Below are 18,695 nucleotides of genomic sequence, written 5' to 3'. Positions count from 1 at the left end.
CACCACAAATTATGCCCAATATTGGTTTTCATACCTGCACAATGAAAATCAATATTTCAGAACCCATCTCCCAACCTCTTAATATTGCGGCAAATGAGCATCACTTGGTTAAACTCAGATCCACCATAGCCTCCATCACTTCTGTTTCTCTTTTTTGTTTTGACCCAACATGCTTCATTCTTCTACCACACTTGTTTTTGTTTTTTGTTCCCAAACCACATTTGTGGTGTACAATAGCATAACACGTCTTCAGGAGGAAAACAAAATACCTTTCTCCCCTTATTTCCTCCTACTGTGGTTGAAAGCAACTAATTAGATTTTTGCACAAAGAAAAGGACACTCACCTGATTCGCAGGCAAACGTCTTGGATGTGTCATCGCAGAAGATGATGGCGACGGCGTGCTTCTTTGTCTCCCGTGGCATCCGCGTGATGTTCTTGATGTTATGGAGCTCAGTGATCTACAGAAGTCAGGGAGAGCAGCAGCAGCAGCAGCACATGAATGAACACTGCAGCAATAACGACGCGGCTTAATTGGTATCCTCCACAGCTTTTGCTGAAAGTGCAGCGGGGACTTAATGATGATGATGTAGAGCTGTAAACTTAAACAGAGGAGGTGATCTTAAAGAACAAATCACACTAAGCAATTTTATGAGGCTTAAAAATCTAATTTGAACAGAAATCACACACGCCAGCTAGCTGCTCTACTCCTGTATGATGTTTAATATGCAGCTGCAGAGGCTTGCTGCATACAAGGCATCCTCATTGTTGCGCGTCTCCTTGAAAATACTCCAGTTAATACAGAGGAAACCAATCATAAGAATCTAAAATCACTTTACCAGGTGGCTCATAGTGAATGAAAAAAGGAGGAGATAACTTTTTTATTGAATATCACCAGCATTCACTGGACATTTCATTCAACAGCCTTCCTGCTGCTCGCCGTCTCCAGCAGATAAGGCCCATTACATTAATGTAGTCTATTGTGTTCTAACTATAGGCCTCTTGCCAAACAGTTACAAATGAATTAGCTGGGCTCATTGCCCATACAGTACAGCTTGACTGCTAAAGGTTAAAGACCCTATTGCACACACACCGTATTTGGACCACACATTTCTTTGTTCGATGGGGTTACATGTAATGAATTTCTCTCTACAGTTAGGTACCCAGTGCTCAACGTTCAGGCCCAGCTGAGAGATTTCCACGAGCCTCTGGGTTTTCTTTTTTTCAGACTCAAGCTACAATTTTATGTGTTTGTCCTATCCACATGTACTCAGTTTAGTACAATTCCAAATAGAAATACGTTTTTCAGCTTTTCGAGATCCATTTGAACTGCTCTTTTTCGGGGTTAACTATTGATACAACAGCTCCAATGAATTTCAAAAGCAAGAATTTGAATTTTCACTAATCCACAAATAAGCTTTGTTCGTTGCAGAAACAGTGTATGTTTGGGCTCAATGTTCTGTTGCCACTCTTGACTGGGTTCAGGTTTCAGTTGTATTGTAGCCAAAAAACACATCATTGTCTCGTCTGAACCAAAATTATTTCTTCAGAAGGCATTTGTCCATATAAGAAGCAGAGAATTTATTTTGACCTTAAAGTTATTCATTTTGGAGCAGTGGCTTCTTTCCTGATTACTTCGGTTGACAATGCAAAACTTGCATTAGGACAGTGACACTAATTTCTAGTTAATGGTAGGATTTGGACTTTAGTGGTTCCTGGGTTATTGCTGAACATCTTAACCAATTTATTTTCATAAAAATAAATAAAGGTGACAGTTTGGCTGAAACATACAGTTGTGTTTTTCGGGGTATCGTTGGGTAAGTAAGGTATTATCGTTAGGTAAGTAAGGTATCACCTTGAGCTCTAAAACTGTTTCAAACCTTTTTGTAACCTACCTCGGTTCATATTGTGATAAGAAAATGTAGTCAAGTGTTTTTGGCATTTGACTTATTTCCTTTATTTAATTATTTAACTTCTTTTTTTTCATTATTTTATTTCCTGTATTCAATTTCTTTTTGTTTTCAAGGGAATCAATCTTGTGCGCAACATTGTTCTTGATATTTAGTGACTATGTAGTTCAGACGTTTTGCATAATGCTCTTCCTGCCACATAGCAAGCCTTGGCAAGAGTAAAACTGCTTGAGTTTTCAAGCAAGTATATGTTTTCATATACAGTAACTTTCAAGTCAACAATACTCAGAAAATATTTTTTGAAATGCTTTTAACAGATTATTAATGCACGATTCTCAAACTCTGCAGTCATGATTAAAATGACAGCAAGAATGACTCAGTTTACATGTTGTCTCCATGTCTGCTTGACTTCTCCAGCTTTCCCCTGCAGTCCAATAACTTCGGTGTCAGGTGAATTGGCACTTCGAAACCGACCTTAAGAGTGAGTTTCAGTATGCATCTCCTGTGACTGTGTTGGCCCTGTGATGGACCAGTGACCTGTCCAGGGTTACTATGTCTCTTGGATAACCTCCAGAATGATTAATGTTGTGCAGCAGTATCCTTCTGGGTGTTTTTGGGCTGTGGGATTTCAATGTCAGATGTGTGGAGAAAAAAAAAACAAAACAGGGCTACAACCTGGAATCTCAAAGCACCTGTTTATTTCCAAAAGCTTTGGGGAAAAAAACAAACAAAAAAAACCCATATAAAACAACTACTTTTACTGGTCTGTTTTTAAGGTGCATCAAATTCATTCGAAGTTTTCCCTCAGGTTGAGCAATGAACATTTAATTGCTACTGACCGACAAAGGAGAGAACAACTTATACAGTATATTGCAGTGAACCTGGTAATTGAAGAAAGTAGATAAAATGTTTATAAAAAACATTTATACACATTCAGCAGCAAAGGAACATTTGTATTTCTTCACAATCAAAAGTCCTGGCAAACACTTTGGCAGGTGTGTGTATGGTTTCAATTGTTTCCATAATTTTCTTACTTAAATCTCATCTATCATGTGGGGTACATCAGACCAATGTTATTTGCATTTTATGTGTTCCATTCGTGTAAATTATTAAAAAAGCACCTGTAAGTTATGGATATCAGATTAAATATGAAAAGATAAATGATCTCCTTAAAGACGCCTTTTCTGAGTTAAGAATAATTGCAAGTTTAAGACACCTAAAAAACAGTGACCTTAAAAAAAACATCATGCATGCCTTCATCTCAACCTACCTGGACTACTGCAGTAGTTTTTATGCTGACATTGAACAGTTACAGATTGATCAGCTTCAATTGGTCCAAAATGCTGCAGTCCAACGTAATTAGCACACACTAAGAAGACCATTACTTCTATGCCAGCTTGTTTTTCAATGTGCATTTTAGACTTCGTTTTAGGTTTTTATTGTTCATTTTATTGTTACTTTTAAATGAGGTAGCTACATCAAGGATCCTTTAACTCTACACACTCCAATTAGACCACTAAAGTCTGTAGAATAATTGGTTGTTGTTTCCATGTCCAGGTTGAAGCATAAAGAAAACTAGTCATTTGTTTCTACAGTATTGAAAATAAGACAACTTCCCCTGTGCACAAGAACCTCACTTACATTACGCATTTTTTAATTATGTTTTAAAAAAATCTTTTTGTTCAACAACTTATAGAGCTCTGGAAAAAACTAAGAGACTCTGATTGTACTTTTACAGGTATATGTTTGAGTAAAATTAACATTGTTCTTTTATTCTATGAACTACTGACAACATGTCTCCGAAATTCCACGTAAAAATTTAGCATTTATTTGCAGAAAATAAATGGTCAAAATCACAAAAAAGATGCAGTGCTTTCAGACCTCAAATAATGCAAAGAAAACAAGTTTATGTTCATTTAGAAACAACAATGCTAATGTTTTAACTCAGGAAGAGTTCAGAGATCAATATTTGGTGGAATAACCATGAAGTTTTCAATGGGGTTTAACTTTTTTTCCCCAGAGCTGCATGTAGAACCTAAACCTGCCAATATGTGACTAAATCTAATCACGCCTTATTGCATTATTCTTAATAGCACAAATATGCAAACTATCCACTTGTGCTCCAATGCAGCTTGACATTTTCGCAATAGCTGTCTCAAACCAGAGCTCAAGGGGCTTCCAAGACAACTCTATGGGAAGCTAAAAATATACCCAAAAATATGCAGGATCTTTCTTAAAGCATGGGCCAGTGATCTGCAGAGAGAGAATGCTGCAGAAGGAGGGAGAGAGAGAAGGAAAGGAAAGAAAAAAATGTGAATGGGAAAAAAAATTTAAATCCCTTTTGTGTTGATTGTGTAAATCAGCCACCAGTGCAGCCTATTTCCCACCCACAGCACTGCGGCGTTCAATGAAGCCCTGAGACGGGACCTTTTCTAGATCGCGGTGGCAATGCATTACCAGGTTCAGTGGTGCATGCGCGTGCCCATCGCTCACTACAGCGTGGATGTATGCAATGCCTCAGAGTGGGGCAGTTTACAGCCACACGGGCTGCTTCATGTGACAGCATGATGTAGTAAGCAGAGATGTGTCTAATTCACAATACATGACTGATATTGTGGCAGCAAATGGTGCAAACAGATTGGATCAAAACATCAAGATGGTTTGTGGCTACATCAATAGATACAGATAAAAACAAAACTGGAAAGAAAACCTCACCAATTTGCCTCATTATCACGGGAAAGAAGAAAGAACTGAATTGCCTCTCAAACTGCAGCCACAAAGTTTACTCCGCAGTCCTCCATTATCTTCCCTTATCTCCTCTCATTAGGATAGAACATTGTTCATGGCGCTGCTCCTTTAAAATCATCTTCACTTACAGGGATAATGAATCATAATTGGTGCATTTCAAGGGGCTTAGGAGGTGTGGAGAGAGATATTATGTTGAGGATTACTACTTTTCAAAGAGAGGGGAAAGGCCTAAAGGGCGAGATAAAAGTCCCAAAATGTCCCTTAATAAATCCTTAACTTCATCATCTGATATCATTGGACAGAATGATAATGCAAAGATAAAAACAAGTTTCCCACTGCATGTTTAAAACAGCTTAGTGCTCCATGAAGCACAGTTGTGCTCACAATAAAAGCAGTACAAAATCAATAACCAGATCAACCTAATTTTTTGGTAGAAAATGTCTTTCCATGTGGCATATAATTTACCAATAGATGTTGTAAAGTAATAGAAAACTATCAGACCAATGAGAGCTTTCATTCCGTAAAAGCAAAAAAAAAAAACAGGTGGTGCCTTATTTAAGGAGGGAGGCAGGCGGTAGTGGTTTAATGATGGTTCATTGCTAACTGACTAAAATGAGATGTTTAAAACACTATGCTAAGGAACGGTGTGATTTAATGAAAAAGTTGATATGAGAAAGGGGAATGTGAAACGGCGCTATGCTAAAATGATCCAAAATGCTTGAAAATTCAAGAGACCAACAAATGTTGAAGAAACAGGAGAACTATCATCCAATGTGCCAAAAGATATGTTTGCACGCTTTGAATAATATTGAAAGTTTGAATGCATGTTAATACTTAAAAGGGTTTAATTTTGAAGAAGAATTTCTATTTATCCAGTAAATGTTTGAATTTGTAAAGAAAAATTAAGAAACAGCTATATTTTGAAAAACTGATATTTTGTTCCCTCATTTCAGCACATTTGACAGTCTCCAAGATTTGTTGATTTGGAATGGAGTAAGCCGTGTGTATTATAATTTACATGTATAGAGATAAACACTATTACAAAGAACATATTAACAAATATAAAACTAAGAATAAGTTTTTCTTGCTTGTGTTTTTCAAAGATAAATCTTAAGCTTAAATGTTTTTCTCTTGTTGGCAAGGAGGTCTCAGCTGATGTTATCACTCGACGCTAATTAATTTGAGCAGTTTGCCAAATTGCAAAATGAAACTCTTGGCTGTTGCCTGGTAATTATGCTCTGCATGTCTGTGTCAGAGGCATTTAGACTTTTTTTTTTTTTTTTGCCAGAGGCAGCTGCCTGAGGAGCTTTATGTAGTTGAGAAGACTGCGTGGACAGACAGGCATTGACATCCGATGTCCTGTTAGCACCACCTGTACCCACAGCGTGCTGCAGGGATGCAGACACTGGTAACATTAACAAAGACTCAAATAGAGACGGTTATCTAATGATGGCAACGAACAAAAGGTCAAAGCATTTCAGAATCAATATAGATCATACTTTGTAGAATATCAATACTTAATTTCATGGCTGTGTAATTGCTACATGATGCAGCTTCCCGAATATTGAATGGATCAGCATCATCAGCATAATAGACTACACCACTCCAAACAAAACTGTAGATTTGACTGTCTGAGCTCAATAAAGTCTGGTTTGCACATTCAAAAATTATCAATAAGAAAACATATAATCTAGACAGCATGATTTACTTAGTTTTTCTTTTCTTAGAAATCACTATCTAAGGTGTACTTTATAGTATAGTTGCTTATATTGAAGTGTTGCTGTAAACAATGATTTACTTTAACCATACTATATTTTTGGTCTCTTTTTCTCTTTGATCTGTATTTTTATTTTTTTTATTTTTGGTATGTTTGGTCCAAAATATACATACTAATATGAAATAAGAAAATTATAATAATACCACTTTATGTCCTCACGCAAAACTAAACCCATATTTTTGTAAGTAAAAAAAGTCTTACTTCAATTACTTGGTATTGTCACCTAGACTGCACCAGTCTAGGTGCATTGCATATTAAACATATTTGTCAATATAAGGTGACATTTTTCATGAATTTATTTCTGTTCATTTGATTATCAGCATAAAACTAATAAAATCTCAAACTTTTGTTCCTTAGGAGGGTTGCATATTGCATAAGACCAACTTAAAATTACTGTATCCTGTAATACAGGAATGCTAAGCTTTGGCATATAAAATCACAGGAAAACCTTTGCTAAAGAAGCTGCTTTTCAAGCATAGGACGGGCAGTTAAGTGAACTGGGAAAGTGTGGCTTAACAGATATCCAAAGGGATAACAGAAACTTCCAAAAAAAAAAAAAGAAAATGAAGCGATGCCCATTTAAGAGTTTAGGAGAGGCTAATTAACTCGGACAGAGAGACATTTAACTCAGAATTTGGCAAAAATGGTTATGCTAGGTTCTTACGTTATTAAAGCTGCACAGCTTCATGCTCCAACAAAATACAAAGACGGATAACAGAACGGCGTGACAGGGATATTAGAAAAACAATAAGACAAAAATGGGGCTATCAAGAATGAATTAAACAAAAAAAACGTTCAAGACTTTGATGAGGATCTTACCTTGTGGAAACTTCTAAAGTAGGCTGCCTTTTCATCGGGATACTTTTCTAGCCTCCTGGGTCCTTTACTAGAAGCCTTTTTAAACACCAGCCAACACCTCCGGAAGATCTGACAACAAAGAGTAACACTGGCACAGTTACACAAGCAATGCACAATGATTACTGAAAAACACTAGAAAGCAACAAAAAACTGGAGGCAAAACATCCACAGAGGTTGACTGTGACGACCCAACCACCAGGGAGTCTCCTTCTGTTTGTTTGTCAGGTTGGCCCTGCCATTAGAAGTAAGAGACGCACCTGGGGCCGGTGCGCCCCTCTGCTCAGTGGAGAGTTCACGCTGACCACCTCTTAGGTTTAGTTTTTGATTTGAGTTTTGCTTCGTATACATTTCTACTCCAGGCAGAAATTCTAATAGTTTCTATTTGAATTTATCTATGAATTACAGCGTTTTTTAAAAATACGTTTATGAACAGAAAGTTATACATTGACCAAATGACTCAATCATAGTTATTAAATAGTTAAGCTCAGATATAACTGTTCATACTCATCTTTAAACTGTTTATAGATGATGCCATAAAAAATGTTGTTGCGCCCAAAAAATGGCACCATTATCTGGAACCGATACCATTTCCTGATTTTGCAACAAACAGAACGCTCTCTCTGTAACATGCTCAAGCTAGCAGCAACCCACAAAATGACACGCCACCATAGGGGAATCATTTTTGGCACCATTTTGCCTATGATAGGCCATCTTTTCTCCTGATATTCTGGGGTTTAAATATTTTTGACTAAAAATACAATAACTGATGTTAACCGCTTAGCATATTAGCTAAATATTTAAGGTCCACATTTTAATGAGAGGACATAATACTAGTGGTCACTCCCCTTCATCAGGGTTTCCCCAAGTATATTATAAGCCTGGTGGGCCACTAGGCTTTACTTGTGTTGCCACCAGGCTAAGCATTGCTTATTTATTTAAGTTTTTTTTTTTTTTTCAATGTTTGCATTTTTAAGACTTTATAGTTGGTGTTCAGCTATTAATCTTCCAAAAACACATAATTATCAAATGAAAATTGCAAGTTTCCTGTCAACTTTAAACATTTTTCAACTCAAAAACACAACAGGCTGCTGGATAAATAGCGACCTGAGCGCCCCAACCACCGGGCTTAGCAAGTTTTCTGGGGGAAACGTTGCTTCACAGTACTTATTAAGGCGACTCAGTGCATTGCATAAAACCTGCTGCCTGTGGCTCAATGTTACTGGTTTTCTTCTGCAAATATTATCCAGTTAACATGAGCTGAATGTAGCATTTTCATTACAGTGGTGTGAAATGGTGTGAACACAAAAACAGGATCCAAAATGTCCTTGTGGGAGTGGGTTTAACAAGTAAATGTTTGTGGGGGTTTTTTTCCACTATGAACATAAATTTAGAAGAAGCTTAAATAAAAGAGCCATGCATAATTCCATCCACTGCTGAACACCCCTTCATTATGCAACTCGTGTTTAAGGGTTGGCATTTGTGGGGCAGTGATAAATGATATAATTAGACTGAACAGTAGTACAACTAAATCTTATTTTAAATTCTCTAGCCCTGCTTCAGAGGAGCGGTCCTGATCAAATTTAATTGAAGCTGACTGGAAACGAAAGACAACAAACCCCCAGCTGTCACAAGATTCAGGACTAACATGTTGCTCGAGCCTGACTGGTGCACAGACATGACATAACCTTTTCCCTGCGGAGCACCCACCTCTTCAAAACAAGGATGAAATAACCAAAACAGCTCTAACCTGACACACAGAGAAGGTGATTCAGAAAAGGTGTTTTCAAGCCTTTTCTGTGCCGCTTTGGGGCTTTTCGCTGCTACACAGAGGCAAATTCTGACAAGCAGTTGTAGACTGGAAGAGAACTGTCTAAATCCCTTTGAATGCAATAAAAAGAGAACACTTTTCTTCATGTTTTTTCTTTGTCATCTTTGAACAAAAAGTTACATTTAAATATTTAGATTGTCATAAAGTAATATGCTATACTTAATCTTTACTCGGATCTGTATTTACCTTTTTTCAGTACATTGAAAATCAGGGAAATATGTCTTGAAAACTCAATAAAATCTGCTTTCTTCACTGAAGGAGGAAAAACAGATACTTTTAAAGGCAAAAATATGTGTTTTAGTGTTCAAAGTGCTTCAAAATAGGCAATTTAAACCTGAAAGCTTTGTAGAAAATACACTTTGTACAAGCATAACAACTTTATAACTTAGTTTGAACCTTAGGAAATGGGTTTCCATTTTTAGGTGCTCAGCTGCACACGCTGTTCCTGCCTGTTATGATGTAATGTGTAGCCATGCACAGAAACACACACACACCTCAACAGCGAGTCACACATTTGCCCTTTTTGACCCTGAAGATTACTGTACTTTAGTAATTACTAGACCGGTCTGGCCCATATTCTCAATGTGGCTGACACCGGTGCAGCTTGCAGTACCTGCTTCAAGATCAAACCATAAATAGGACACTCGACTGGAAATGGGTCGGCCTCAGATTTTTAGGTGCAAAAACACCGCAGTTTTAGCCAGTCACAGTTTCAAAAGGGCAACGTTTTTGCATCATGCAATTCTAAGAGTGTACCGTATTTTCAATGAGATGCTGCAGTCAGTGATGTTAGAGGAAAGCAAAGCTTCCTCCACCACACCAGCTGCCAGTCAATGGTGTATGACCAAAGTAGAGGAAACCACCCTTTACGTTTTTTGGTTTTTTTTTTTTTTTGTTATTTTAAAAGTTATCCTGTAAGGACAAGTTCAATAATGCTTGTTTTAAGGTAACAAAAATGAAAAAAAAACAAAAACAGTTGTATAGTCATGTTGTATTAGGGTACAGAAGAATCCGCTGTCTTACTGACAGACATTGTGCATCATTTACTGGTACTTCAGACAATAAAATATTAGAAAACACATTAGAATATTATAGTAATTCTATTTGGTCTTTCCTCAGTAAAACATACGTGAATTGCCAACAGCTAATCAAAATGCAGCTGCAATGCTTCTGGCAAGATTCTCCAAGCACTCCCATGTGACACCTGTATTGATCACGTTGCACTGGCTCCATGTTCTATATAGAATGAGTTTAAGCTTCTGGTTTGGATGCATGGTGACACATCTTCATAAAGTTGCAAAGTAAATAGAGTATTTCACCAGCAGGTCTCAGGAACAAGGCTGCACAAAATATCACTAGTTTGTCTTTGCAGCAATATCACTGCACACAATGCATGTCGCAAAGAAATGCCTTATAACTGTCTATAACTTAACAAATCATTATCATGCATTCAGACTGTATGGGTGTCACATATTTGGTGAGACTTGTTGTTTAATGAAGCATACAATTTGGTGTAAAGCCATCAAGTCATTAACAACTTACATTTATGTTGCAAATGCCAAAGCAGCAAACGTCAGCCAGAAGCAACTTTGTAAATAAAATCTTGTTGTTCAGATTGAAATATTAAATATCACTTATTTTCCAGTAGAAGAATATTCTACTTTCTGTCTGGGATCAATATTTGGCAACAACCCAAAGACTTTTGAATTATTTACTTGTCACAAGTCTTACATCAACATTTACCAGTTTTGTTGTTTATCACAAGTTTATTTCTTTACTGTCTATTTGTATATTTCAAGAAAAAGCTACTTATTTTGTTTGACTAAAAATAAATATATATTTACTCATTTACTTCTTAAAATTTCTATTAGTAAACTCATCTACCTACTGAAGGGTAGGTACCTAAGCAGAGAACAAAGCTAAATATATGAACTTGAGGCTCTCAATTTACCTTTACATAGGTGCAATAGCAGTAATCTTAGCTGTATTTCTGTCTTTTTAAGCAAGCACCTATTTCCTGTATGTATAACTAAGGTTACCAAAATCTGTTTTATATTGTCCCATGCCTACAAAAACGTGAATGTCGAAACCTATTATTTTGATATTGGTTTCGATCCATGTGCAGAACTCTTCAGACAGTCGTATGTTTGGCTACTTTATTATTCTCACGGCTAACTGAAGCAGAACAGTACAGTTGAGAGGCAGAATAAGTATGAATGGCGCAAACCAGCGGGTCCTCGGCGGTTGTCTGTCTTTAATAGTAGAAAGCTTTCTATTTCCAGGTGGAGACAGTTGCTATCACTCTGTCTGATGTATGATTGCCCTGGGCTGCATGGTTGTGCTGGGAAACCATGGCTGGACGATTAATTTGTTTACCCAGCTGGTGTACTCTATAAAAGGCCCACTGAGTTGAACTTGGCACTTTGCAGTAAATGACTAAAGTGGATCCCTAGGTTCTTATTGGTCTGCTTAATGGGTCTCAATTCTAGTTAGGTGTTGCACAGGCCCATAATAAGCAGCACATAATAAAAATGCCTTGTAGTATACAGTCTACTTTGTTGTAATGTACTGCCAATAATTCTTCTCTCCATAATTAAAACGCCCCAAGGAATTAAAGAAACAAGTTGGGGTGACCTCCATATATCTTTACTCTAGTTTCTGTAAACAGACACCAAAACTGCTTACTTAATAAAAGCACACATATATGACTCTCTAATGGACAAAACTACATTCGAAACTTTAAAACAACCAAATTAAAAGTAGCCACAATTCCCTTTTGGGGGCTTGAGTCAAACCAAGGCTTGATGCCTACAAAGTAATTCAGCTAAATAGCATTTGGATTAAGTAACAATACAGCGGCACAAAAGCTGAGATAGCTTCTGCATAATAAGAACAAGGGAGCATGAATAGAAAGGACTTAATTTTCCTTGTTCCATAGTTGCAAGTGCTTTGTCAATGCAGCCCTATTCTCCAGCTGCTGGTTGGGTCCTATTCAGTGACACTTCTACACTGATTGTAATTACACACGGGGAAAAGGAGTCTCTTTATTGGGTTGGTGTGACTCATGATGCCACAAGGGTGAAAAACATACTGTTTGGCTATGCAAGTCAATTTACTAGTACAAGAAAGAAGCTATGGGATGATGAAGAAAGGGACAGAGAAAATAAGCCTCCAAGATTAAACCTTTCCTCGAGTTTATATATCGTAATATTCAATTGTATATCCGTCTCTATGAACTGTTGCATGCCTGCAAATAAGCACACACAGTGTATATTACTTCCATGAGGTTGTCAGAGAAGATGCATCAATAAAAAGAAAAGCAGCCTTTGAATTTGCTCAATTTGAATTGAACAAATTCAAATTGAGCAAATTGAATTTGTTCAATTCAAATTGAGCAAATTCAAATTGAGCCTTTACCTAGATCTCATATGCACAGTCTCTGAATTCAAGTAATTTCAACAACTCTGAAAAAGCCATCTGCCCTATCTTACCCAAGCAAATATGGGTAAGAACTGAGTGGTAATACAACACGAAGGTATACAGAGGTTATTAAAAATGGAATGGTATTTCTCTTATGGTCATTAAACATGGCTATATTAATTGTCAGTCAAGCAATGATTTGTTTAAATTCATTACATTTGTTCTTTCTTGTGTCTTGAAACCGTATTTCCTCTCAACTTTTTTCTCACACCACTTCTTTTGGTATCATTTGCTCTAACCTCCTGTATTTAATAGAGTGACAGCAGCGAGTCTGATTCACAAGTATATACGATCGGCAAAAGTTCAATATGTGAAAAGTTCAATATGTGGCAACGTTCTGTAATTATGTTTATGTTCAGTTGAATAAAAGTTCTAGACTGTTTTAATTTTAATACCCAATCAAGACAAGAACAAGTTGCTGCATTCATGAGGTTACATTGCAGAGGTTATAGGAGAACAAGAAAACAACGCAAGCTAAAATTGAAAAAATAAAACTCTGCATTAGGTAGCCATGAAAACATTAATGCATGTGAGGCAGAGGAACAAACAAAGGTTAAAAAAAATCAGTGTGGAGTAAAAATTTGAGAGAGACTGTAACACATGGAGAAGAAAATGGTATGGGTGTTTGCAAATGTGTAGCCATCTTAAAGAAGGTGTTTCGCTTGAAATATGCAGCCCGGTGAAGAGACGAAGAACAGCTTACATGCACTTTAAAGGATGAAGCCACATCCCTGAATAGCAATTTGAAAGAAACATCAATTAAGAAGCTTTATAACTTGTTATTTTGTAAGATCTTGTGATACAGGACCCCGCTACTCTGCTACTGCTACGCCACTTTTAGAAGACAGGAAAGCTTTACTTTGGTCCACAACTATGAGTACCATTTTGCTAAATTATAGACCAAACATTTCAATAGGTGGGACATCTATCTTTGCAAGACAACCAGTTGGAGAAAAACAGTTTGTCTGACTGGACCTGCTGAGTAACGAGAAGTCACAACAGAAAAGCTTGCCGACTTGACCTGGCAAGTGACTCAAGTGACAGTAGCACACACCCAGATAGGAGGAGAAGGTATTTAGTTTAACTCACACTGAAAACCAGCAGCCAATCCAAGCTGTTTCTTTATCTGATGTTCTCCCATAGGACAGTTAAACAAAAGCTGTTGATCCAAGTATACATACTGTTGTCTTAACTTTGTCTATTTTTTTTAATCTAAGCTTTGGATCAAAGTTTAAGGCAGGTTGGTGCTTAAAATTTAAGTATTTTTTTTCTAATCAACTTTAACTCATTTAAGAATGCTAGTACATTCCCAGTATTAGTGAGAAATCATCATTCTTAAATTTATTGTCTGTCAATTAGAAGGTAATAAAATAATCAGAGCTAAGTATGTGTACATTTTTGTAATTTACCTGAAGGAAATAGCTGAAAATAAAAGTAAAGTTATTGCTTCTTCTTTGTGCTTAAAATGGACACAGTTGCATTCTCACACCTACTGATCCTAACAAATATACTTGTACAATTCCACGACAAAAATTTATGAAGCCGGGCCTTATTGCAAGATTCTCAGTGCTTTTGAAAGAAAAAGCCTCCACAAAATTTCGCGGATCCCCCACCAAACTTATTCTTAGTTTGCCTCAAACCCCTAAAAACTCATTGCATGTTTGATATCAAAAAAGCTGAATATCAGTTTTATCTGACCAAAGTTTAAAAAGTGCATTAATTATATTTATTTAAAATAAATTGTCATGAGTACCAAAAAAATTAGACTTTACTAAGAGTAATTTTTCTTTTCTTGTGATGTTTGTCCTGCAAAAGGCATTTTCTCAAATTTAATGTTGGATATTTTTAAGATTTTCTGCATGAAATTATGCCACAGCAGTAAAGGAGTTTGTTTTAAGGAGTTTTTCACATTTGCCAAGGTTGGCAATAAATGTGGCTGCCACTGAGTGTACTAAGAACAGAAAATCTGAGGTCCCTTTTAAACTAGAGAGCCCTTGCGTAAACACCTGGTATAAAGAAATCTAAGACCTATCAACATTCAATGTGACAAGAAGCCTGAATGGACTGCTGCAAATTTAGAAATGCATACACCTCATGGGGCAAAATAATGAGTCATCTTTAGAGTAATTGTCATTTTCTGTAAATGGCCTAAAACACAAAGTCCATTCACACCAGGGAACATTATGAAACTTCTGACATTATTGAGGAATTGTCTTGCCTCTCAATAAAATATGGGTCCCATTCCCCCTACAGGCAAAAAAAATCGCTCATCATTTGGATGAACTGAGGAACTGTCTAAAGACATGAAAATGATTTCCAATGACAGCTCGTCTCAGCTTAATGACTAATCACGCAGCAGAATAAAAATAGCTGTCTGCTAGAATGGGAGAATCAGTGAATAATGAAACACAAATCATAATACTTAAGAGGTGCAAATACATTTACGATTCCTTTAAAAAATGGAGAGGTTTGAGGATTAGTACTCTCTTGCAGATTTGTGTCCAGCAAATGATGGTTTAAAGATGATTGCTGCTGCACTTAAATGCAATACAAAACATGAGAACACTTCAATCAAGGTAGCCCCTATTCACTACAGCACAATGGTAGCAGGCTGGATTTGGAAGGCGCTAAGGCTGGTTAATATCTTGATTTTTAATAGTATTCAGGGAGAATAACTTGACCTTGAAGTGATACGAATCATTATAAAGCATGGTTCTGTCTGTGGTCTTGTCTTCTGGCAATTTCCAAGCGGGAGAGCGAGGGCTTCATCCTCATTCAGGTCTGCATACGGTTTAGGGCTCCCCTGGTGATAATGACGTCTGATGGACTATGACAGACCAGACCCCGCAATATCAGCTCCTGGTGCTAGCAATCAATTTCAGACAACGGCGGGGTCTGCGCTGGGGTGTCCATCTTTATAATTTGATTTGTTATCCCGTCGGACAGTTGTTACAGCAATCATTGTGGCGATCGCTCCTCAAGCCGTGACCCTCAAGCTTACGGCTCCCCCCACTGCAAATTCCCTCATGGCTGCTTCGCCACTCCGACAATTCTCAGGCAAATGCAGCAACCGAATCAGAGCAGGTTTCTCCTATTTGCGCTGCTGTTTCCTCTGTCGCCGGCTGTCACCTTTGACTTCATGCATGACTCTCATCCGACAAACTGCCTCCCACCTGCTATATCAAAATACATTTCCTGCTGCATCTAAAATGTTTGGACATCCCATAATTTTGAAATCCCCCCTGACTACAGCTGTTGGCAGGGTTGCACGCCAGCTTTGCCCCAGTTAATCATAGATTACTTTATCTGGGCCATTTGAAATCCTCATCTGTAACGCAGTGCTACCTCAGCCAGCAGCAACTAATCACACCGCTGTACACACACGCATACAACAACCTCATTCTCACTTTCTATTCTCTTCTGATTTGCCTTTTTGCCCTTCCCTTTAGACTAAAAGTGACTAGATTAAGGAAAATAAATAAATAAAAGACTGCAAGATAATTGTTACACAAGTTAAAAAAAATCATATGATTATGTAAATTTCAGTTTTGTACACTGAAAAATAAATACCTGCAACACATGAAATGCATGAAGAATGCATATGACTAATTTAAGCTTTCTTGACTCAGTAACAGGATTCACTAATGAACAGTGTTGTTGTCAAGACGAACTTGTGTTTCCGTCTAGCAACTTCTGGCTACAATTCTGCTCCAACACACCAAAATCAAATAAATAATTGATGAGCAGGCCTTTCTTCCTGCCATACCAAGGAGGTAATTCAGCCTTTTGATTCAGGTGTGTTGGAGCAGGAGTGCATCCAAAAGTTGCAAGTCAGTGGCACTCAAGGGCCCCTGTTGTAAAGCTTAGTTGGGTGCATTCACCGGCCAGGAAACAAATATGTGTGCTGTTTGCTTTAATATTGCATGTGCCATAGTAGATCAATTAAAAGCTTTACAAATAGCAGTTTTTTGGCATATTTTTCAGTTTTAGACTTTTCCAGTTCAATTTATAAATGCAGTTTTTTATCAATTGGTAAAAAAATATACACTGCTCAAAAAAATAAAGGGAACACTTAAACAGGTGTTTAACACTTAAAGTGTTCCCTTTATTTTTATGAGCAGTATATATATTCTGCTTTAGACCTCAACACAATTGTCCTTGATTCAATTCCTGGTCTTGGGCCTGCAGGATCTTGTCTCTCAACTCTTTATTTTGTCAGATAATAAAAGGCCACTAATGCCAAAAAAAATCCTTGAAAAAGGTGTGTGCAAATTGCTCAGCTGTCCAGTAACGTGAAACATATTCAAAACACAGATTGCTGCAGTTTGAAGTGATGCTGAGAGACGGTGTGTTGCAAAAGTTGTACTTTAATCACATTACACCCACAAAATATGACATATTTATATATATATATTTTTATGTAGCCAACCAACATAAATTATATCATCATTCTGAAGCGAATGGGGGCTGCACAGTGGCGCAGTTGGTAGCACTGTTGCCTTGCAGCAAGAAGGTCCTGGGTTCGATTCCCGGCCGGGGTCTTTCTGCATGGAGTTTGCATGTTCTCCCTGTGCATGCGTGGGTTCTCTCCGGGTACTCCGGCTTCCTCCCACAGTCCAAAAACATGACTGTCAGGTCAATTGGTTTCTCTAAATTCTCCCTAGGTGTGAGTGTGTGTGTGAATGGTTGTTTGTCCTGTATGTCTCTGTGTTGCCCTGCGACAGACTGGCGACCTGTCCGGGGTGTACCCCGCCTCTCGCCCGGAATGTAGCTGGAGATAGGCACCAGCAACCCTCCCGACCCCATTAGGGACAAGGGTGAACGGAAAATGGATGGATGGATGGATGAAGCGAATGGAATTTTTTTTAATCTCATTTTGAAAAGATATTTACAACCTCAAAAATCTAGAAAGTGTGGAGTGTTAGCAAGAAAATGAATGAGGCTAAAAATAAATTGATCCTGTTAGGCTGAAGTGAAGGTTCACCTTCCAGAAGAATAAACATACAGCCAAAAGAAGAATAGAATGGCTTAGATCAAAACTATTAATATCCTAGAATGGCCTAAGAAGAGTCCAGACTTAGTCCATTACAAAACTACATATGGCAAGGCTTAAAAGCTGCTGTTCGCATATTCTCACCAACATTTATGACTGAACTTGAGCCAATTACAAACAATAGGAAAAAAAAATCAAGTCTTTAGATGTGATGTATCATTTCCTTTCTGTTTCACAATTATGCACTGCCCTGTATACGTCTGTCACACAAATCCTGGTAGAAAGCATTTAAGTCTGTGTTTGCAACTTGAAAATTGTGTAAAAGGTCAAGTGGTATAGATACTTGCCAGGCACTGTGAAAACTGATTTGAGAAGAAAACGATCTCCCTGTGTTGTGATTCTGTGATTTGGAGGAAGTGAGGATCACAGTTTACTAAAATCAGAGCTCAGTGTGGCATAAAAATATGAGTCTAACGTGAAAAGAACCAGAACTAGGCTGGTTCTTTTACAGAACCAGCCTAGAACAGCCTCTACCACCAGCCCCGGTTCAGCATTGGAACTCCTTTACAGGAAAACCATTAGAGGCAGCGAGGTTTATGTTTTGATTCAGATCTAAATCCTGTAATAACAACCTTAAGCTGTATAGTTCAAAGGAATCACTTTTCCAGCATAACAATGTAAAAGTACAGATCACTAGTTTTCAAAGTATCTTTTTAGGGAAAATCTTTTAAAGGTTATTTAAAGAACAATGTTAAGATCCAGGGAAGTGCATCAACTGCTTCCCTTTTCTGAGGGGAGTCAAGGGAGCTTTTTTGACATAAGCCAGGCTGTGCAGCCTTGAGCAGGAAAACATTTTTTTTTCAATGTCACATGCTCTGTGTGTATCCAGCCATCATGCATGTGGCAAAGCAGTTTTTTAAGCACTGAACAAAAATAGCAACCAAATTATTCTGAGGGAGATGTGGGTCAGAACTGAAGTTTTTCTCTCAGGTAAGAGGCAGTAAAGTGGAGTAGGGGGGGATTTTTTTTTTCTGTTATTCTATAAACAAGTGATACATTTGTTTGCGCTGGCTTAAGCTCAATCAGCTTTTACTCTGGGATGC

At 37.6% G+C, this 18,695-nt stretch overlaps 1 protein-coding gene across 2 annotated transcripts in view; it reads right to left on the bottom strand.

Annotated features, from left to right (window-relative positions):
• The window catches only part of dok6 (docking protein 6), a 62,178-nt gene that overhangs the window by 22,957 nt on the left and 20,526 nt on the right, over window positions 1-18,695 (bottom strand). For both annotated transcript variants that reach the window (XM_028005583.1, XM_028005582.1), the window contains exons 2-3: window positions 7,253-7,360; window positions 345-459 (exon numbers count right to left, since the gene is read on the bottom strand). In XM_028005583.1, the coding sequence (XP_027861384.1) occupies window positions 345-459; window positions 7,253-7,360 (223 nt within the window). The remainder of the gene's footprint in view (window positions 1-344; window positions 460-7,252; window positions 7,361-18,695) is intronic.

Source organism: Xiphophorus couchianus, chromosome 21 (assembly GCF_001444195.1).
Source record: "Xiphophorus couchianus chromosome 21, X_couchianus-1.0, whole genome shotgun sequence".
In the NCBI taxonomy this organism is placed as follows: Eukaryota; Metazoa; Chordata; class Actinopteri; order Cyprinodontiformes; family Poeciliidae; genus Xiphophorus; species Xiphophorus couchianus.
Note: the sequence above shows the minus strand (reverse complement) of the source record. Positions and strands in the feature narration are given on the sequence as shown.